The 21,834-nt window shown below is 48.6% G+C and overlaps 6 protein-coding genes and 1 non-coding gene across 7 annotated transcripts; 5 read left to right on the forward strand and 2 right to left on the reverse strand.

Annotated features, from left to right (window-relative positions):
• Positions 1 to 74: 74 nt before the first annotated feature.
• On the forward strand, positions 75 to 8,192 carry BDV38DRAFT_287358 (putative polyketide synthase; the record flags this gene model as incomplete). The annotated part of the gene is made up of 9 exons (XM_032060849.1): positions 75 to 359; positions 425 to 511; positions 571 to 628; positions 677 to 995; positions 1,066 to 1,591; positions 1,642 to 2,224; positions 2,300 to 6,936; positions 6,982 to 7,302; positions 7,353 to 8,192. The coding sequence occupies 9 exons, from the start codon at positions 75 to 77 to the stop codon at positions 8,190 to 8,192; spliced, it is 7,656 nt and encodes a 2,551-aa protein (XP_031908946.1).
• Positions 8,193 to 9,059: 867 nt separating this feature from the next.
• BDV38DRAFT_199272 (Cation/H+ exchanger) lies at positions 9,060 to 10,698 on the reverse strand. Its single transcript, XM_032052417.1, has one exon. It carries the CDS (start codon positions 10,496 to 10,498, stop codon positions 9,083 to 9,085), a length of 1,416 nt encoding a protein of 471 aa, XP_031908947.1. The 5' UTR covers positions 10,499 to 10,698; the 3' UTR covers positions 9,060 to 9,082.
• A 411-nt stretch (positions 10,699 to 11,109) lies between these two features.
• On the reverse strand, positions 11,110 to 11,923 carry BDV38DRAFT_260170 (DUF924 family protein). Its single transcript, XM_032055887.1, has one exon. The coding sequence runs from the start codon at positions 11,830 to 11,832 to the stop codon at positions 11,302 to 11,304; it is 531 nt and encodes a 176-aa protein (XP_031908948.1). The 5' UTR covers positions 11,833 to 11,923; the 3' UTR covers positions 11,110 to 11,301.
• Positions 11,924 to 12,116: 193 nt separating this feature from the next.
• Positions 12,117 to 12,188, forward strand: BDV38DRAFT_t212. The gene has a single exon. It is a non-coding gene; the product is annotated as a tRNA-Ala (tRNA).
• A 482-nt stretch (positions 12,189 to 12,670) lies between these two features.
• On the forward strand, positions 12,671 to 13,536 carry BDV38DRAFT_199294 (AAA family ATPase). Its single transcript, XM_032052418.1, has 2 exons — positions 12,671 to 12,887; positions 12,945 to 13,536. Exons 1-2 carry the CDS (start codon positions 12,761 to 12,763, stop codon positions 13,397 to 13,399), a joined length of 582 nt encoding a protein of 193 aa, XP_031908949.1. The 5' UTR covers positions 12,671 to 12,760; the 3' UTR covers positions 13,400 to 13,536.
• A 2,364-nt stretch (positions 13,537 to 15,900) lies between these two features.
• BDV38DRAFT_287362 (putative ABC multidrug transporter) lies at positions 15,901 to 20,226 on the forward strand (the record flags this gene model as incomplete). The annotated part of the gene is made up of 2 exons (XM_032060850.1): positions 15,901 to 17,634; positions 17,710 to 20,226. 2 exons carry the CDS (start codon positions 15,901 to 15,903, stop codon positions 20,224 to 20,226), a joined length of 4,251 nt encoding a protein of 1,416 aa, XP_031908950.1.
• A 731-nt stretch (positions 20,227 to 20,957) lies between these two features.
• On the forward strand, positions 20,958 to 21,737 carry BDV38DRAFT_287363 (sulfotransferase family protein; the record flags this gene model as incomplete). The annotated part of the gene is made up of 1 exon (XM_032060851.1): positions 20,958 to 21,737. One exon carries the CDS (start codon positions 20,958 to 20,960, stop codon positions 21,735 to 21,737), a length of 780 nt encoding a protein of 259 aa, XP_031908951.1.
• Between the last annotated feature and the right edge of the window lie 97 nt (positions 21,738 to 21,834).

The following is a 21,834-nucleotide window of genomic DNA, read 5'->3' on the forward strand; positions in this document are numbered from 1 at the left end:
TGCCCATGCTCCAATGTGTACCCCTATGTTTTGTGACTTTATTCTAGCTACTATGCATGGGTCGCTGAACCATCATGACAGCCGATTCCCTTGAACATAGTCCGCCCGCCATCCCGACACCCTCCACTCAAACTTCAGAACCAACATCATTAGACCAAGATGACTCGTCCATCCTATTAGAAGATCTATGCATGCCCATAGCAATCGTCGGGGTAGGCTTCAGAGGGCCTGGGAGTGCCATCAATGTCAAGGAATTATGGACGATGATTCTCGAAGGGCGGGAAGCGTGGAGTCCGATTCCAAAGTCACGATGGAATAACGATGCCTTTTATCATCCGGACCATTCACGACATGGAACAGTAAGTACCGTCATATTCTTCAAATATTTGACCATCGTAGAATTGACAACAAGACACACCCAAAGATCAACGTTGAAGGCGGACATTTCCTAGCAGAAGATGTGACATTGTTCGATGCACCATTCTTCAACATGACAAGCGACGAGGCGGCCGTAGGTAAACTCGAGCAACCACTGGGTCCAGATTGGTTTTCTAATACCCCTGCCCTTAGGCAATGGACCCTCAGCAGCGGCTGTTACTTGAGGTTACTTACGAAGGCTTCGAAAATGGTATGTCCATGCTGTCCTCGTACCCGAGTGCACGCTCACAGCCCATAGCTGGTATCCCGATGGCAAAGATTACGGGCAGTTCAACAGCCTGCTTTGTTGGTTGTTTCAACGCCGACTACACCGACCTTCTCCTCCGTGATCCAGACTGCATTCCAATGTATCAGTGCACAAACTCGGGGCAGTCCAGAGCCATGATGGCGAACCGAGTGTCGTACTTCTTCGACATGAAGGGCCCTAGTGTTACAGTTGATACCGCCTGTTCGGGTAGTTTAACAGCTCTCCATCTGGCATGCCAAAGTCTTCGGACTGGCGATGCCTCGATGGCCGTCGCAGCGGGAGTCAACGTGATTCTTAGCCACGAGTTCATGTCAACGATGACTATGATGAAGTTGGTAGGAAAGACTCATTGTATTTAAGCATATTTAACCAATTCCCAGGTTTCTCTCCCCGGACGGACGATGTCATACGTTCGACAAAAATGCCAGCGGGTACGCCCGAGGCGAGGGTATTGGGTGTTTGATTCTTAAGCCGCTAAGAGATGCCATTCAACACCACGATCCCATTCGCGCCATAATCCGAGGCTCTGGGTTGAACCAAGACGGCAGAACCCCCGGAATTACCTTACCGAGTGGAGCATCACAAGAAGCTCTGATGCGTCATGTCTACCAGGTGGCTGGCCTCGATCCATGCGAGACTGATTTCGTCGAAGCCCACGGTACTGGAACTCAGGCTGGCGACCATATCGAAGCGGCAGCTCTTGCAAAGGTATTATGCCATAACCGAAGTCCCATACGGTCTCTACGAATTGGGTCCATCAAAACCAACGTTGGCCATCTGGAGGGCACGAGCGGAGTTGCGGGCGTTATTAAAGCCGTCCTGATGCTCGAGAATCGGACCTTTGTTCCCAACCGCAACTTTCGAGTGGTCAATCCTCGTATCCGATGCGAAGACTGGAAACTGAAGGTAAGTATTCCGAATATCTTCATTTGGTATAGTCATTAAGCCCGCCGCAGATACAATTATCTGCGGAGCCGTGGGAATACCCGGGTCCGCATCGCGTTTCTGTGAACAGCTTCGGATATGGTGGGAGTAACGCACACGTCATACTCGAAGATGCATCGGGTTATCTTTACAGTCGTGGACTGAGACGTATCGTGCGATACGGCGAGCATGCTAACGATTCCAACCAAGCTTTCCCCATACGATCTCGAGTCTACATGTTTTCTGGGCTTGATGAGAGGTCTACCACAAGGCAGCTTCAAAACTTTCTGGAATATCTCCTCAAGGAAAGATCTGAAGCAGATGACAGATATATGAGTAACCTAGCTTATACGTTGAACGAACACCGTACGATCCATGCCTGTAGAGCTGCCATTGTGGGAACATCTCCTGAAACACTAGCAGAAGCATTATCTGGTCGGATTAAAATTGCTAAAGCTCGTCGACGACCAAGTATGGGTTTCGTCTTCACGGGACAGGGTGCGCAGTGGGCAGGAATGGGAAAGGAGCTACTCGAGGCATATCCGGTGTTTCACGAATCAATTCGAAGAATCAACGACTTTATAAAATCCATTGGTGCTCCTTACTGTATGGTGGGTACGTTAATCTGGTATTACCCCTTACCAGTATTCACTTCATGTCATGACCAGCATCCACTGATAATGAATATAGAAGAGATCCTGAATAATCAAGAGGATTCGCGATTAAGCAACCCCCTCTTCAGCCAGCCCATATGCTCTGCCCTTCAAATAGCCCTGGTTGATCTACTGGCATCTTGGGGAATACATCCAGACTCGGTGACCGGACACTCTAGCGGGGAAATTGCCGCTGCATATGCGACTGGCGCACTGACCATGGAGGATGCCATGTCAGTGGCTTACTACCGAGGAGTGGTTGTCACCAACTCGCCTTTCGCTAATGGGCAGATAAGGGGGGCCATGCTTGCCTTGGGGGCGTCTGTCCAGGAGAGCCAGTCGTATCTCGATAAGCTCCAACCGGGAAAGGCTGTTGTAGCGTGTATCAATAGCCCAGTGAGCGTCACGATTGCCGGAGACCTCCCTGCTATTGATGAACTAGAGCAGATCGTCCGCGAAAAGCAAGTGTTTAGCCGCCGACTAGCAGTGGAAGTTGCATACCACTCGCACCACATGGAATTAGTTAGGGAGCAGTACTTGGGCCATATAGCGCATGTGAGCCCACGGAGCCGTGAGGATATTGCCAACTATCTTCATAATCGATCTGTATCCTTCTTCTCCTCTGTAACAGGAGCGGAGATCAACCCATCCGAATTAGATTCACGATATTGGGTTAGTAACCTTCTGGGCCAGGTGAATTTTGTCGATTCGTTGCGCGCCTTGTGCTTCGAGACAATTAACCAGCGGGCCCCCGTCAGGACGCCAGGAAACAAGCGAATCAAACGAGCCGGTACGGCTCAAAAGGTCAGTGTGGATGCCCTTGTTGAGGTTGGACCTCACGCTACGCTGGCTGGACCAATCAAACAGACCTTGCGAGATGACACGAAACTCAATGCCGCCGAAATCGTATACATTAGCGTTCTAACCAGGGATAGCAACGCTGTTACTACTGCTCTAACCGCTGCAGCTACACTAATGTGTGCCGGATATCCCATGGACTCACAGGCAATTAACGATCCCACCACCTCCCAAGAACCAAGCGTGCTTGTTGACCTACCTCCATATGCGTGGAGTCACATCCACTCATATTGGGCGGAGCCTCGGATAAGCAAGACCTTTCGCAATCGCAAGCACGCCCGGACAGATCTGTTGGGTGTCATCGATAGGATGGTTTGTCCTTTTCAGCCTTTGTGGAGAAATGTTCTTCGCGTGTCTGAAAATCCCTGGTTATTGGACCATAAAATCGAGTCTAATATTGTATATCCTGCTGCTGGGTATGTTGTCATGGCGATAGAGGCATTCCTTCAGCATGTGTTAAATGATACCGCCACCGATCAGATACCCACAGTCTATATTCGTGATATATACATCCAATCGGCTCTAGTTCTTCACGAGACAGCGGCTGTAGAGACCTTACTCACACTCAGTCAATGCGAGAGCAATTCTCGCGGTTCCTACCAGGCTCACAAGTTTCATATTTACTCAGTCACACAGGACAACATATGGACAGAGCATTGTAATGGTTGGATTGGAGCACAAAATAGCAACTGGGCCGAATCCGAGCTTGAATCCGAGGGAGCAGCTCAAGACGACTTTACTTCCCTCGACATCCAATTGTTTTACAAGAACCTAGCCAGTGTCGGCCTTGCGTACGGACCATGTTTCGCTAACATCAAACAAGCACGCTTCAAGGACTCAACGTGTGTAGCAGAGGTCGTCACCCCAGATACTGCTGCGGTGATGCCCATGAATTTTCAGTATCCATTTCTGATACATCCCTGCACTTTGGACACTATAATTCACACAATATTCGTAAATACGGATGTAATCAACGACCCTGCTGTTCCTGTTCGTATCGATGAGATGCGCGTGTCGTGCCGCACAGATTATGCAGCTGGTTGCAAGCTGAATGTTTTTACAGAAACACAGCGAACAAAAAAGGGTGATCTCATAGCCTCGATTGCAGTTGTGGATGAATCTCAGCGACCGTCAATTTCTATTGCAGGTCTACGGTGCAGGCGCCTTGGACCAGATTCTTCTCCAGATTTAAGAAGAATGAAGGGCCAGTTGGCATATGAGCTGAAATGGGATTTAGATATCGATTTGCTGACCGAGCCTGCGTTATCGAGCATTATCCCCTCCTGTATGGAGTCAAAAAAGCAATCTAGTGGATTTAACGCTTTACATGAAGCATGCGCGTTATACTACATCAAGGATTACGTTAAACATGTGGATCAAGCAGCCATCAAGAAGCTTCAGCCTTTCAGGATAAGACAGCTCGAATTCTTCAAAGAGATAGCGACACAGCAATATCAGATTTCCCGCGACTTCCACAGTGACGATATCGAACGAGTAAGATCTTCCGGCCCTGAGGGTCATCTTCTCTGCACCGTGGGTGCAAGTCTGTCTTCTAGTTTGACGAACGAGGCCAGCCTTGGAACGGTTGGTGAACACTCCATGTGGGATGAGTACTGGAAAAAGGTCTACAATGATCCGGCATATGAAACAGTCTCCAGGTACCTGGACTTGGTCGGCCATAAGAACCCTATGATCTCAATCCTTGAAATCGAGGCTAGTACAGGTGGAGCATCGAAGAGATTCCTCCAACGGCTCGTCGGGGAAAAGGGTGGCGTTACTCGGTTCACCAAGTATACCGCAACACACCTAGACCTACGTCTTCTAGGGCCAACAGGAAATGAGATCTGCGCATGGGACAACTGCGTGGAAATCAAAGAGCTCGATGTCGAGGGAGACTTGGATGCCCAGGGTTTTATCATACAGCAATACGATGTCGTGATCGTTGCACATGGATTATACACAGTCAAATCGAAACATAAAGCATTGAGCAATATTCATAGTCTTCTCAGACCTAGTGGCTATCTGATCCTGTGCAACCCTTTATTCAAGCCAAAATTATCTGAGCATGTTATATTCGCTAATTCTCCGGGGCTGTGGAAGCACGGTGGGGTTGGAGATTTCGACAATGGCTTGATAAACACTCTGAAGAATGCCCAGTTCACGGAACTGCAAGAACTAGGTAGATCTAGAGATCAGCATATGGTCATTATCTCTCGTCCTACAAGACAACAAACTTCGCTCACATCAGAAGTTGTTATTGTAGCAGAGGAAGGCGAGTGTGGTGTACAGATACCCCATCTGCGAGACCTTCTTTCTTCAGTATCGCAGGTTGACACAACCGACCTTGCCCATCTCAAGCCGCAAAGAAAGGCTTGCGTTGTCCTGAGTGATCTTCAAGTACCAGTTCTGGCACATCTAAATCAAGCAACAATGGATATAATCAAGCAGATGTTTTTGGAAGCGACCTGCGTCCTCTGGGTGACGCGTGGTGGCACAATCACCCCGGTAAATCCAGAAGCTGGTATAATCACTGGCTTTGCACGGACTGCTCGCTCAGAGACGGGAGTAGAGCCTATCATAACACTTGATTTAGATGCTGGCAGCCCACTTTGCGGGTATCGAGCGGCTGAGCTCATATACGACCTTGTTTGTCATCGTATGTTAGGAGGTAAGCCAGACGAGTCCGATACGGAGTATACCGAAAGGAGTGGTGCCCTTCTTGTCCCACGGATTGTGGAGAACCGACATTTGAATGAAGCGATTGCATCTGTTCATGATATGCATCTCACAAGCGTTGAAACATTTCATCAAGAGAACCGACATCTGCGAGTGGTGGTGAATGACAGTGTCAAACCCGAAGATATTCATTTCATTGATGACAGCCGGATTACTACGCTTTCTGATATTGAGGTCCGCATACAAGTTCATGCCGTCGGGCTAAGTGAGAGAGATGCGCAGCTAGTAGACAGTCAAGCTTCAGGAGCAATGGAAATCGGGATCGGATGTAGCGGAAAGGTACAAGCTGTCGGTAGAGCCGTTCGCAACCTGATACCTGGAGACAGAGTAGCCTGCCTGAGACCTGGAACAGCCGCCAGTCTCTACCAAGACCGGGAAACTGCTTTTCAAAAAATACCTTCGGATATGTCTTTTGAAACTGCTGCCGCAATACCCGCGGCTTATTGCACAGCTTTCCATGCCGTTCATTGCCTTGCTGAGATAAAGCCAGGAGATCGAGTGTTGATCAATTCCGCTGCTGGAGCAGTTGGTCAAGCTGGCATTGAAGTATGTACTGTATCAGGTGCTCATGCATACGCGCTTGTGGGGAGCGTAGCGGAAAAAGAACGCTTGGTCTTCTCGTCTCTGTTGCCAGATGAACGGATATTTCTCAATGACGAGTCGTTCTTAGAGAATCTCGTTCGATTGACCGATAATAAGGGAGTAAAGACGATAATCAACTGTGGTGAATCTGACAGTCGTACCTTCCGTTCATTATGGAGATGTTTTGGAACATCAGGCACTTTCATTCAATTACATGCCCATGGCACACTTGAGAAGCGTGGATGGGAAGTGCCAGAGCTTGACAAAGATATCATTTTTGCCACTATCGATATTGGGAACATAGTGAATAACAATTCTCAAATGCTGGATGAGGTCTGGGACCGAGTAGCGTGTCTTCTTCGCCGAGGCATACTCCGTGGTCACTCGTCCCTGACCTCTTATAGCATATCGGATATTGCTGAAGCGCTGGAGGTCCTCACGCAAACAGATCATCCAGACCCGGTTGTACTCACGGCTGGTATTGGTGATACGGTTAAGGTTCGTACCGTCCCCCTCCTCTATTAGAAAATACTAAGTCAGTAGACTATCATCACTAGGCAACCTGATATGCTTCTCCGACCAGATATCTCATACATGCTTGTTGGGGGACTTGGTGGTATCGGCCGCGCAACAGCACTCTGGATGGCAGATCATGGAGCAAAAACAATCGTTTTTGTCAGTAGAAGCGGACTATCAGGAGTATCGTCCCAACGAACTGTACAAGGATTAAACAAGAAAGGAGTTCGAACCATCATTTATGCCTGCGACATATCCCAATGTGATCAAGTTAAGAAGATGGTGAACGATCTTGAAGAAACTGCACCGCCAATCCGGGGCGTCATCCAAAGTGCCATGATCCTGAGGGTATCTTCTCCCAAAGCTCGATCTACACGTATGAAGCTGACAGGTCGCAGGACACGCATATCGAGAAAATGACTCTTGGCGACTACACTGCTGTACTCAAGCCGAAGTACCACGGAACTTGGAACCTCCACCGCTATCTCCCATCCCATCTTGACTGGTTCATCATGCTATCTTCCATTAGTGGTATTATAGGTAACGCGACTCAGGCCGCCTACGCCGCCGGCTCAACATTCATGGACTCTTTTGCGACGTATCGTAACTCATTGGGGCTTTCAGCAGTATCTTTGGATCTAGGAGTGATCACAGATGCGGGCTATCTAGCCGAGAACAAAGATCTGGCATTGAAAATGGAGCAGCAAGGATTCCAGGGAACTGATACCAAGACCGTTATGTCATTGATCGAGGTAGCAATCACGAGCTGTCAGAAAGACAGAACGACCTCCCAAATTATTACCGGTCTAGGTCGGTGGAAAGCAAGTCGATCACTACCCAACTTCGATGCACCTCTTTTCTCACACTTCCGTCGACTCCATCTAGACACGACAGTCAGTTCTCAGACCGAAATTCCCGATACGCTGAGACAGGACCTCCGGGCCACGAAAACCCTTGAAGATGCTACAGCTGTGATCTATACAGCTTTAAGTGCTCGAGTCGCTACTCATCTCTCAGTTCCAGTTGACAGCATCAACCCTGTTGGTCCAATAACGGAGTATGGAATCGATTCCCATGTAGCGGTCGAACTCCGGAATTGGATCTCCAAACACATAGACGGCACTGTGCCTATTCTAGAAATATTAGCTAGTTCGTCCTTGATGGAGTTGGCAGGGAAGATAGCAGAGAGGACTAATCTAGTTAGGGTCGAGGAGGAGCAGTTATCGTCGGCGTTCTGACAAAGGACTAAGATTAGAAAACTTGGTAAATTGCCAGTTGTTCAGTATATGTTTGCTCTGGATGTAATTATTTCACTTCAATTCACAGTGAATATCAGCATCTTGCACATTACCTGGAGATGATATTGTACAAATACTACTCCCAGTATCTTGCGAAAGAACAAAGCACTAAAACAGTGTAACTAACCTCTTTGGTCTGTTGACCAACCTGTCCTGTACAGTGACTACAGTCCTCAGACCCTTCCACATGAATTAATCGTAGAGATATACGGAAATATTCATCAGCTATTTATAGGAAAGAGCCTCGAGTTGAACTTCAAAGATACAGATGAAACTACGTACCTATATCTCACGAGTCCGCATCAATCTGTGTCGCTTCCGAGCGAAGGTATACAGTGCACATCTAAGCCCCATGTATATGAAGCTACATTACCAGCCGAGTCTTGTTAGTCGCTACGTCCTGCTTTAGTCAAGGAGGAGGGTTCTACAGCTACACAGATATCTAACTTTTTTACAACAATTGCCCGAATACTTTTTCTACAGGGTACTCAAGTATGGTAGATGAGCCGAATGCTCAAATTCGACGTGAGAACTGTTATACTGAGGGGGTATGATAGTAGTACACATTAGAGTTTGAACAATTGTTGAGGGGTGGTTTTATATCCAAATGCTGTATGGCAGAAGACGGGCAAGAACCCAAGAAAATCATTAAAAGATTCTTTCATTACATAGCTTCCAACCGTGGTGGTCTATTGATAGCAGTAAGCTATTCCTGGATATATTCGCTGTTCATTCTAAAGTACACTCTTAAATAACTAGAATAGCCTCTAAATGTCTTCCAACTCTTCCAACCTAGCAAAGCCAATCTACCTCTCGATGCTCCATCGACTCTAGAGTAGACTCTCCTCATCATGATAGATTCCACTATCCATGCTTTCAGAGCTCGTGCTAGGGTCATCTGCGGTACACAATGACTTCGTATGCTGCCTTTGAGCGCATATCACATTTCGAGCCAACTTCGCAATGCTCATGCTCAAACCATGCACCACAACAGAGCCCAGAACAGTAAAGCAAACAACTGGCCAGACCAACTCAACAGTTTCACAGGTATATTGGTCCCAGTCGTCGCCCGGCTGCGTCTGTGGCCGGGAACAGGAGGAATTAAGGTTGTCCCTGGCTTCCATGGACAAAAACAGAGCACCAACACCCATGGGTCCAAAGTGACCGCAGAAGAGTGCCTCCCTGTACGATTTGATATCAGGATTAAATCGTTTCAGGGCGACAATGAACGGAATTCGACGAAGCAGCAGAACAAGGAGCACAAAGATCCCAATTTTCGACAGTGATAACTTTGGTGTATCTGCGACAGTAGCCCAAGGGATCATCAGACCGAAATAGATAAACGTCGCTATACTAAGAGAGAAGCTGATGAATGAGGCGGCCACGGGATTTACCTGGTAAGCGTGTTCAAGCCGGCCGTGGTATGCATACCCGAGGCCAGCACTGAAGACAAGTAGGAAGTCATCCATCCCCATTGTGCTTGAAAATCCTAAGCTGAAGAAGATCAGAGCTAAGGGGAACAGAGCAACGAAGTTTTCAGTAATCCTACCACGCTCGTGGGAATATCGGAGGAGTCTGTTCGCTCCATAACCGAGACTTATCCCGACAGCAACACTCGCAATACATTGGTAGGCTATTGTCACCGTTAAGTATTCTCGCAACACGGCACCAACCGAATGCTCCTTCAGGATGAAAATCCCGAGATATAGGAAGGGGAATGAGGTTCCATCATTCACACCAGACTCCGCGGCCAGAAGATACTTAATACGGTCACTAGTCGCCTTGGGATCCTCCAGGATGGTCGCGACCAGCACCGGATCGGTGGGAGTGAGGCAAGCGCTGATAACGAGCGCAGACGGGTAGCTAGCACCGAAGACCAGATGGATCAGGATCGCGCATACTACCCAGCCACCTATCATAACGGGGCCCAGAAGAATGCCAATCCCTTTCCAGTGCTTTCTGCAATATCCCTCAGGGAGCTCAATGCCCACGATGAATACCTGCATACTTGCAGTGAGTCGTGCTAGTTCCTTGGTGACATGATCGCCGAGCTTCCACGGCTGAGGCTCGACAGCACGCAATACCGCGGGTCCAGTCAGAATTCCGACCGAAGTAGCAAGCGGGGGCTCTGCCAGAAGGAGTGTTTCTTTTAGAAAACGTGAAAGCACAGTATAGAGGAGGATACTGCCCGAGAGGAACAGGAAGCTGAGATGGAGTGCTGTAGGGTTGATCTGACTCCATACCATGATGAATTCCGCAAACCGGGGGCTTTTCTGATAAGAAGAATAAAAGTTGGAGCTTCTGATTGTCTACCTACCAAACGAATCATAATTGTTCACTTCATGCAGACAGTTGAATCTTGGGCCGTTTGAAGAATGCATAGCTGTTTGTAGACACTTGATCATTCTAAGCAAGGAAGTAATAACAAATGATTTGCCAAGACACGTGCCATGGTATTTTCTTGGTTGAATCAAAATGAACAACTGGTAGAGCAAAACCTCCCACCCTTATGGTTCGTTGGAAGCTGGTAGTGACGTCAACGATATGTGAGGCAAACTGTTTGGCTTTTTGCCTCTTGATTCTGTCGTAGCAGTAATTGTCCTCAAGGGAGACTGTAGGGCCGTCATGCGCGTTAGATAAGGTTACTTTGCAGATCCAAGGCTCCTTAACCTTTCTTCTCCCTGCATGGAAGTTATGAAGTTGTCGTCGTAGGGCTATAGTGTTGATTAGTAAGCCAGAGATGGAATCATCCCTTTCCTAAGCAACTTAATATCCATGTATTGCAGTGGGGCCTGTGATAAGTACTTGTCTAATTCAGTTTATAGTGACTATGTTTATCTTTGGAATCTGAAATACTGCTATGCTGGCTAAGTCCAGTGATTTGGTGCACTGCCAGCAGGACATCCCCTTGTCCTCCACCTCGCACTCATCGTTTGGAGGCACGGCAGACCCTTTCGATGACGGTGTTAAACAAGCCGCTTCATTTTTACTGATACATTGCTCTATCGATACACATTATACTACACGTTACTATCACAGGCCGTATAATTTATCGCCCCAGAATCCGATCACGATGCACAAACCTCCCATCCCGCTTGATCTGGTCGTGGAAGTTCCTTGCCCAATGCAAATGATAACTATCCCCTAGCTCCGTGAATAATTTCAACGACATCTCCTGATCTTCCAGATTCTCTGAATGATTGAACGGCGAATACATATATCGTCGCTGGATCGCAGGCATGTTCTTGTCCCAGCCCTTGTCCACGGCATATCGCGCTACAGCGACTGCCTTGGAGTCCGTTGCATATGCCTGCGGGGTGCCGCGGAAGATATTCCGGGGTACTTGGTCCAGGAGAAGGATTAGGGCTAGTGCACCCTCACCCTGGCTGTCAAACTTCCAAGCGTCGAGAGCCCCCGTTTTGGCAGCTTCGTAGTCGGATCCGAGGTGCTTGCGAACGTAGGCATCGTCGGATGGACTTCCGTACCAAAATGACTTTTGTTGAAGATATTCTCGGGAGCCATTCTGGCCGAACCAGAAGGTAAGGACTTTGTCATAAGTTTTTGACATTGTTGTTCGCATGGATTTTATTTAGACGGGCGGGGCTCCCAGAGAGATGACGAGGGTTCAGGTTCTGTATGCAGAAAACTTGGTATGTTGGTCTCGATGTGACCCTATGTGTGATTGCGTTGTGATAGTGTTCAACTTCATTAGGTCCATTCGCTGCTGAGGTTTATACTTGCGCCACCATCAGTCTAACCCATTTGGGATATTACACTCTAAACTCAAAATTTTCTATTGTCTGCGGCTTCGAATAATGGTTACAGGCTTATATTGTCAAAGTTACTGTTTCCAAATATCGAATTGGGGATGTGGTTTAGTGGTATAATACTCCCTTAGCATGGGAGTGGTCCGGGGTTCGATTCCCCGCGTCTCCATCTTTTTTGTTAACTTTACTACCTATCTCTCCACTATTCTTTTTCAGTTTCTTTTTTTTTTCTCTTGACCTATCTAGAGCTTAATTTCTTTTATGATACGAATATTTCTGTGAGGGCTTTTATCCCTTGATCGACCTCCATTGGGCATGCGCTCGATCGATGAGTATGCTCACGGTGCAAGTGTCGGTGATATATATATATTTCTCCCTTCATTGACCTCCATTTGTACTATCCATCAACCAACCTAACAAGATTACCAGCCAGTAACCAATTGCTGTATCACTACTTATATAACTCTCCAAGTTATTATCTTTGAATCTCTTACAGCCATTCATCCATCCTGAAGCACCAAATCCAACCATCATCATGAGACTTTGGACACTTAAAGTTGATAGGCTTAATCTACCCGATGACTCACGATGCAGCCCATGCCCTAGAATAACTAATCAATAACTCGCTTCAACCACGGGCTATTGAGTCCTTCCGAATTGTACAGAAAACGCCTATGTACACATGATAATCTCCTACCAATGTCCATAGGTCCATAGCTTAATCTTCTACAAACCACAACAATGCCATCTACTCCCGTCAGCATCATAAGCCCCCAAACCGACCATGCACATGCACAACTTCATCCTCAGCTATGCCGCACAGCAGCTGATCCCCGACCAATAGTTCTAATGACCTGCGGCATCGCAGGTAGAACCCCATTTCTTGACATTGCTACCCACACTCCAGGAGCTAATTTGTCACCAGGTTCCGGAAAGTCAACACTAGCCCACTCAATCGTCTCCGCGTATCCATCCTTCTACCGTCTCTCCATCGACTCCTACGTTTATTCTCACCACGGCCTCTGGGATATTGACTATCCCCGAGATCAGTACGAAGAATACCAACTCGAAGCCGAAGAAGCACTCCGGACTGAACTTATCTCCGCATTGACCGGAGGACAGGTAGATATCGTGCTGGATTTTTCGTTTGCATATCGTGAGGTACGTGAGGAGTGGAAGAGGTTAATTGAGGGGTCAGGAGGAAGATGGGCACTGGTGTTTTTGGATGTTGATGCTGCGGAACTCCGACGGAGGGTTCGCGCTCGGAATGAGCGGGTTGATAAGGATGGGGACTCGGCGTTTTATGTGACGGAGGAGATTCTGGAACGGTATCTTACTGGGTTTGAGAGACCTGATGGCGAAGGGGAGATTGTGCTGTGAGTGGACTTTACCTGGGCTGTTATTCTTATGATGAGATGTATGGATATAGAGAGTTGTGTATATCTGGCCTGGTCTAGAATTGAGTGGAGGCGTTAAACTCTCGACCCGGGCTCTTTAATGTGAGGGTTTCATTCGTGCATGACATTTAGAATATTCATATGCTCAAGGTCTGTCTTCCAGTCGGCTTTAATGGGGTTCTCGAATTCGGCATGAGACGGCGGTGTTTCAGAAAGTCGCCGGCATATCCTTGGTTTTTGACTCGAATAGGGCAAATTACGATTGGGACTCACTAGTCCATCTCATAGTAAACACGAACGCCCGTTCCGTAAATGCACCTCTGCACGTGGCTCCAGGGGGTTTCCCGTATTGCCCAATAGTGGGGGCCATGAAGGGCAAACACCCTTGCATCATGCTGCTATGTCTGACGTTATATATGTCGCTGTGAGTTTCTTGAACGAGGGTGGACTCCATGGCCAAAGGCTCTGGCAAGCAATCACCATATAGACAGACTGCGAGAAGAAATAATGACATTGACGACTCTGAAACTACTCCGTATGTTCTTGTGATCTGCCTGATACGCCGACTATGTCCATCCGTAGTCAAAGAGCGGTGAGGTAGATTTTACACTACATAGCTACTGGAGAAGTGGGTGCTTTCTATGACTTGGGTGATTACCCTAAGAGTCCTTGAAACCCTGCTTCGTGACAATAGTCCTTTCTGATGGATTGGAACCATACCTCAAGGGGCATGCAGTTGCTGCTAAGCCTTGAGAACGGGGTTGTCTTCAATGAGCTTGTCAAATTGCACGAGGCAGCATTGAGTGCCGCAGAACAGCTCTGAAACTAAGAGTGGAAGTATAGGAGACCTCTCTGTAGTCTCCTTGTTCTGTAAAACCACAAGGTGGATAGCCCACACAGAGGACTTAGCATGCACTCGGAGGATTCCCCGGAGTTAATGCTTTTGTAAAGCACTACTAATCAATCTTTGTTGAATTACCAGCTGGTTATGCGATAGCGTCATACTGATTGCTACCATGTATATGAGCTAATTCGAGTTCACATGAGTACGTATCGGAAGGGACAAGAAGAAGAAGAATCACGTTCTAGAAGCAGGCCGCGATCCTGTCCATTCGCAAGCCTAACCCTATAAGGAATAGTGTCGGAAGCTGCCCACATGGCCCGAACATTCATCAATGCCCTAACTAGAATGGATGACAAAGAAAAAAGGGAAAAAAGCGAAAGAATCCGTATATTAATAGAATATCGGAGCGTCGGTGTCAACTAAACACGAGAGATGGGGTCTTTTACGACATAGATTACCAATAAGATTAGTCTTGGCATGTGTGAGAATTCATGCTCTATGTGAGGGATGAAGGTGAGTCACGATACAGACTGAGAGTTTGCTATCGTAGCGAATCATTACTTGCGCAGGTTCACCGTCTCATCTAGTTGAAGTTGATAGTTGAGATTTATGAAACAGAGACAGACGCTGCACGGTACTTGCGTAGATGATTACCTGGAAGTCGACATGTCAAGTTATCGATGATCCCCCAATTTCAATGTTAGAGCGCTTTTTGTTTTCTCTTTCGACAAAGTCACAGGCTCCAGGGTTCCGTCATGGTGGTGGTGGTGACTTTTCCCGGAATATAGATAGGAACAGGAACGTGGCTATAGCCGCTTAACAATCGGGCTGAGGCGAGAATAGAAAAGATTAGGTAGACAACAAACTTCAAAGGGGCAAATAGGAAAAAAACAGAAAATGACAAAGGAAAATTTCTGCGCCACAGCCGAGACGATCAAGATATCAGATGGAAAATTGACAGGACGTCGGGAGACAGCTTACAACAACTCTAAACCTAAAAGGGAAGGTCCCGCTTGACTCAGCGGAAGTGTTCGGACTTTGAAGAGCTTGAAGGAGCCAATCAAAAACGCCGATGGGCCAACAGCCGCTGAGTCATCGGAAGGAAAAATGAGATTGGCCCCGATCGGTCAGTAGAAGACCGGACTCCGAACCCAAACTATCCAACACTAAGATCCTGATCGACAAATGAGTTTGCTGCTTGACACGCAAATTCTGGAAGGGACTTGCATGTAAGCTTGAACGTTTCCCCTGCTCCAGCCGTTGATTGGTTTAAAACGGCGCAGACCTGTCGGAGATAACCACTGGCTTTAGGCCCCACAGCTCGGAAGGTCGACCTGTTTTACTCCTTTTCCCGCGACAATGACTTGATGGCGGCCACGTTTGAGTAAGATGAGGCCGCTAACGAATGATAAATCCCAATAAACTATGGAGTTTGCTGGAGCCTCGATCCATGCCTGGTGGGTCGCTTAAATGTGAACTCGGTGCAGGCCTGGTTTCAAGCCCCCAGACCCACCCGAGAGCAATGGGCTTATATACTTCGTTGCCCGTCCCATCCTCGTGATGGAAGATTTCTTTTCTCGGTGTGTACCTCACCGAAAAGCTTCCTCTAGTCTGACTGTGGTCCAAGCTTCCCTCAAGCCATGGAGGGTCCGGACTTCTATGCGAAGGCGCCGCCTTCGGACAACAGAGATGATACCGACAGTACAGCTACGGTGATGGGTGATGAGTCTGCGCCAACCCCCCGCCCTGCCAATGTCAGCCGCGCCGAAGACTGGAGCCTGATGCCACAAGTTAAACAGCAACATGAACGAGATGTGGCGTCCGGTTTCAAGAGTCGTGAACTCGGCGTCACTTGGAAGAATGTGAACGTCGAAGTGGTTAGTTCTGAGGCCGCCGTCAACGAAAATTTCCTATCCCAGTTCAATATCCCCCAGAAAATCAAAGATGGTCGCAACAAACCGCCCCTCCGCTCGATTCTTCAGAACAGCCATGGCTGCGTGAAACCTGGGGAAATGCTTCTCGTGTTAGGTCGGCCGGGATCAGGATGTACGACCCTGCTCAAAATGCTCTCGAATCGACGACTTGGGTATAAATCGGTGGAGGGTGACGTCCGTTTTGGGTCGCTCACCCATAAAGAAGCTGATCGTTATCATGGTCAAATTGTCATGAACACCGAAGAAGAACTCTTCTTCCCCACACTGACAGTGGGTCAGACGATGGACTTCGCAACCCGGCTCAAGATTCCATTCAACCTCCCAAAAGGCGTGGAGTCGGCAGAAGCGTATCGTCTGGAAATGAAAAAGTTTTTGCTGGAAGCCATGGGAATCTCGCACACAAATGATACGAAGGTCGGTAACGAGTATGTTCGAGGTGTTTCTGGTGGTGAGCGCAAACGTGTCTCAATCATAGAATGTATGGCCTCTCGTGGGTCCGTGTTCTGCTGGGATAACAGCACACGTGGTTTAGATGCCAGCACTGCTCTCGAGTGGACTAAAGCTATTCGAGCCTTGACAGATGTTATGGGCTTGTCGACTATTGTAACGCTTTACCAGGCGGGCAATGGAATCTATGACTTGTTCGATAAGGTACTAGTCTTGGATGAGGGCAAGCAGGTTTATTACGGGCCCATGTCCCAGGCAAGGCCCTTCATGGAGGACCTTGGTTTCGTCTGCCGCGAGGGGTCTAACGTAGCTGACTTCCTGACTGGTGTGACTGTTCCCACGGAACGCAAGATTCGGCCCGGATATGAGAATCGATTCCCTCGCAATGCCGACATGCTCTTAGCAGAATATGAAAAGTCTCCCATCCGTGCTCAAATGATGGCAGAATACGACTACCCCGACTCCGATCTCGCCCGGGAACGCACCGAGAACTTCGAGATGGCTATTTCGCACGACAGGAGCAAGAAGCTGCCGAAGAACAGCCCGATGACGGTCGATTTTGTTCAGCAGGTCAAGGCCTGTATCGCTCGTCAGTACCAGATCCTTTGGGGTGATAAAGCCACTTTTATCATCAAACAGGTGTCGACCTTAGCCCAGGCCTTGATTGCAGGATCCCTGTTTTACAATGCGCCCAACAATTCGGGAGGTCTATTTGTCAAGTCCGGTGCTCTTTTCTTTTCGTTGCTTTATAACAGTTTGCTATCCATGTCTGAAGTGACCGATTCATTCAGTGGTCGACCAGTCCTGGTCAAACATAAAGGTTTCGCTTTCTTCCACCCCGCTGCTTTCTGTATCGCTCAGATCGCTGCCGATATCCCAGTCCTCCTGTTTCAGATCAGTATCTTTTCCCTTGTGGTCTATTTCATGGTGGGCCTCACAATGAGTGCGTCGGGCTTCTTCACTTATTGGATCTTGGTTTTTGCTACGACAATGGTAAGGGCACCCCCATGGAATCCAGTCATCAAAGTTAGAAGTGTAGCAATGGGCTAACTGAATTGTATTGTGTAGGTTATGACCGCATTGTTCCGTGCGGTTGGAGCACTCTTCACGACATTCGACGGCGCCTCCAAGGTTTCCGGTTTCCTCATTTCCGCCCTGATCATGTACACCGGCTATATGATCACGAAGCCGCAGATGCATCCCTGGTTTGGCTGGATCTACTGGATCAACCCTCTTGCATATGGTTTTGATGCCCTGCTTTCAAGCGAGTTCCATAACAAGATCATTCCTTGTGTGGGCACCAACCTCATTCCTACTGGTCCTGGGTATGAAAATGTAGCCGACTATCAATCCTGTGCCGGTGTTGGTGGCGCTATCCAAGGCAACAACTATGTGACGGGAGACCAGTATCTAGCTTCATTGTCCTACAGCCACAACCATGTCTGGCGTAACTTCGGTATCCTATGGGCCTGGTGGGTTTTATTCGTGGCCCTGACGATCATTGCCACGTCCCGGTGGAAGGCTGCTTCTGAAACTGGAAACACGCTTTTGATTCCGCGTGAGAGGCTGGATAAGCAGGTTGCCCGCTTCGATGAAGAATCCCAGGTGAACGAGAAAGAGAAGAAGCGTAACGATGGCAGCTCTGAGGAGGGTGATCTTGACAACCAACTGGTCCGCAACACGTCTGTTTTCACCTGGAAAGACTTGACCTATACCGTGAAAACGCCCACGGGTGACCGCGTACTCCTTGATAATGTCTACGGTTGGGTTAAACCTGGTATGCTGGGTGCCCTGATGGGTTCTTCTGGCGCTGGAAAAACTACTCTTCTTGATGTATTGGCTCAGCGAAAGACTGAAGGAACGATCCATGGTTCTATTATGGTTGATGGACGACCCTTGCCAGTTTCCTTCCAGCGCTCTGCCGGCTATTGTGAGCAGCTTGATGTCCATGAACCGTTTGCAACCGTGCGTGAAGCTCTCGAGTTCTCTGCTTTGCTTCGTCAGCCACGCGATGTTCCTGATGATGAAAAACTGAAATATGTGGATACCATCATCGAACTTCTGGAATTACATGATATCGCCGACACGCTGATTGGCCGTGTTGGTGCCGGATTGAGCGTGGAACAGCGTAAGCGTGTTACTATTGGTGTGGAACTGGTGTCAAAACCGAGCATTCTAATCTTCCTGGACGAGCCGACCTCAGGCCTCGATGGCCAATCTGCATATAACACTGTCCGCTTTCTACGCAAACTGGCTGATGTTGGCCAGGCTGTTCTTGTTACTATTCACCAGCCTTCCGCTCAGCTGTTTGCTGAATTCGATACACTGCTTCTCCTGGCTAAAGGTGGAAAAATGGTCTACTTTGGTGACATTGGTGACAATGGCCAGACAGTCAAGGATTATTTCGGCCGTTATGGTGCTGCTTGCCCACCCGGTGTGAACCCCGCTGAGCATATGATTGATGTTGTCTCTGGTACTCTCTCCCAGGGTCGCGATTGGAATAAGGTCTGGCTGGAGTCTCCAGAGAACCAGCGTTCGATCCAGGAGCTTGACCGCATCGTCAGTGACGCTGCGTCTAAGCCTCCTGGTACCTTTGATGACGGCCGAGAATTTGCCACGAGTCTTTGGATGCAGATCAAGTTGGTGAGCCAGCGTATGTGTGTGGCATTGTACCGGAATACCGACTATGTCAACAACAAACTGGCCCTTCATGTTGGCTCCGCCTTGTTTAACGGTTTCTCTTTCTGGATGATCAGCGATTCTGTCCACTCTATGCAGCTCCGCCTCTTCACCATTTTCAACTTTATCTTCGTCGCCCCCGGTGTCATTAATCAACTTCAGCCGCTGTTCCTTGAACGTCGAGACATTTATGACGCCCGTGAGAAAAAGTCGAAGATGTATTCGTGGGTTGCCTTCGTGACCGCCCTGATTGTATCGGAAATCCCCTATCTCTGCCTCTGCGCTGTGCTTTACTTCGCGTGTTGGTATTACACGGTTGGCTTCCCCACCGACTCCGACAAGTCTGGCGCGGTCTTCTTCGTTATGTTGATGTATGAGTTCGTCTACACCGGAATTGGTCAATTCATCTCCGCCTACGCACCGAACGCGATTTTCGCCTCCCTGATTAACCCAGTGATCATCGGAACACTCGCCTCGTTCTGTGGTGTGATGGTCCCCTACCAACAGATCCAAGCTTTCTGGCGGTACTGGATCTACTGGATGAACCCGTTCAACTATCTCATGGGCAGCATGATGACCTTCACTATCTTCGATGTGGAGGTGAAATGCAAGGACTCCGAGTTCGCCCTGTTCGATCCCCCGAATGGCACCACATGCGGCGAGTACCTCAGTGAGTATATGCAGGGCATGGGCGCCCGCATGAACCTCCTAGATGCGGACGCGACATCCGGTTGCCGCGTGTGTCAATATACCCGGGGTAGCGATTATCTTCTCAGCGTCAACTTGCTGGATTACTATTACGGCTGGCGCGATGCGGCCATTGTTGCCCTATTCGCCCTTAGCTCGTATGCTCTTGTGTACGTTCTCATGAAGTTGCGTACCAAGGCCTCGAAGCAGGCGGAGTAACGTGGCCAGGCCACCGTTGCGGCTGGGGTGCCCATCCGTGCCCTCCCCTTCCTCTAATTGTCCCTCTAATATCTGGTCGTTTGTTGCCCTTTATATTCCCCGAACATAATTTTGCCGGATTAGACCAGCATTGTCAATAGATCGTTGCATTCCTGGTGTTTGCCTTTTGTTTACGATAGATATACCAAGTGCTAGACGAGCGATGAGCTGATGCGCTTAATGTGAATAGAACTGATTCAGTTGACTTTTGTTGGCTCTATTGTAAGAAGTGTCGCAAGTGTACTAGTTGCTTTCGCTACCTGGTGTTGCGAAACAAGTTCCGAATCAGTTGACGGTCCTCTCCGTAGTGAGACTCAAGTTTAGCCTTGGACTCGGCATCTGAGATATCCAACAACGATCATAACCAACCAACCAGTCAACCTAAGTGGAACGGCACTAAGTATTCTGGAGTATATGATTGGCCTCTTATGACTGGGAAGGCTATGCTGGAGCAACTTAAGCAAGGCTGGAGCTAAAACTAATGTAGGGGGCGGTTACACTAATTGCTTATGTGTCTACTGATTTAATCAAGCGCCTGCCAAGGGTTTCAACTTGGGTATCTTTCCTTCCATATCACATACCGTGTCTCTTGAGTGGGAATTCTGCCGCGCGGAGTATCCAATCCCCTTTTTTTCGTATCTAGACAAAGAAACACCCTCTCCCAACATCAACATCTGCATCCATCTCCGAAAATGGGCCAACAACCCTCGACCCCATCCCCAGGGACCAAAGTCCAAGTCATCGGAGCTGGACTTTCACGTACCGGCACAGCATCATTCAGCGCCGCATTAAACATCCTCCTCCAAGGACCCATCTACCATGGCGGCACCCAAACCACCATGGGTCCACCCATTGAGATCCAATCCTGGATCCAGATCCTCCGTCACTGGCTCAGCCCCAACCCCCAAGACCGACAGATCACACTCAACCTCCTCAAACAGCGACTGGACGGATACGCCGCCATCACCGACGCGCCGGGCGCGCAACTCGTCCCTGAACTCCTGGAACTGTATCCCGACGCCAAGGTCATCTGCACCGTCCGTGATCCGGACGCGTGGACGAAAAGCATCAACCAGGTTGCCAGTCTGTCGACGTTGTGGTTTCTGCGGGTAGTCCTGCTTCCGTTGCCGGGGATGAGGCACTTTGTCGAATATATCGACGTGTTAGGCGGTCAGTGGGGGCGGTTGTATGGGACGTCGATGCCCACTCGGCAGACTTATGAGCGGCATGTTGAGTGGTTGAAGCAGGTGGCTCCCCAGGATCGGTTGGTCTTTTTTCATGTTAGTGATGGGTGGGGGCCGCTGTGTGAGGCCCTGGGGGTCGATGTTCCCGTCGATACACCCTTTCCCAGGATCAATGATTCCGAGGCTATTGAACGGACGGGAAAGTACCATATCCAGCGCGGGTTGGTGCGATGGGCGGGGATTTTGAGTGTGGTGGGTGTTGTGGTGGCTGCTATTGCTCTGCGGTAGTGATGGAGGGTGTCCTGAAGTCTAGTTCAATATGTATGTATACTTTCTTGCAAGAACCATATTTTAGGCATATTTTGTGTATGTAATCACATATCTA

This window comes from Aspergillus pseudotamarii (genome assembly GCF_009193445.1).
Source record: "Aspergillus pseudotamarii strain CBS 117625 unplaced genomic scaffold BDV38scaffold_75, whole genome shotgun sequence".
Classification (NCBI taxonomy): Eukaryota; Fungi; Ascomycota; class Eurotiomycetes; order Eurotiales; family Aspergillaceae; genus Aspergillus; species Aspergillus pseudotamarii.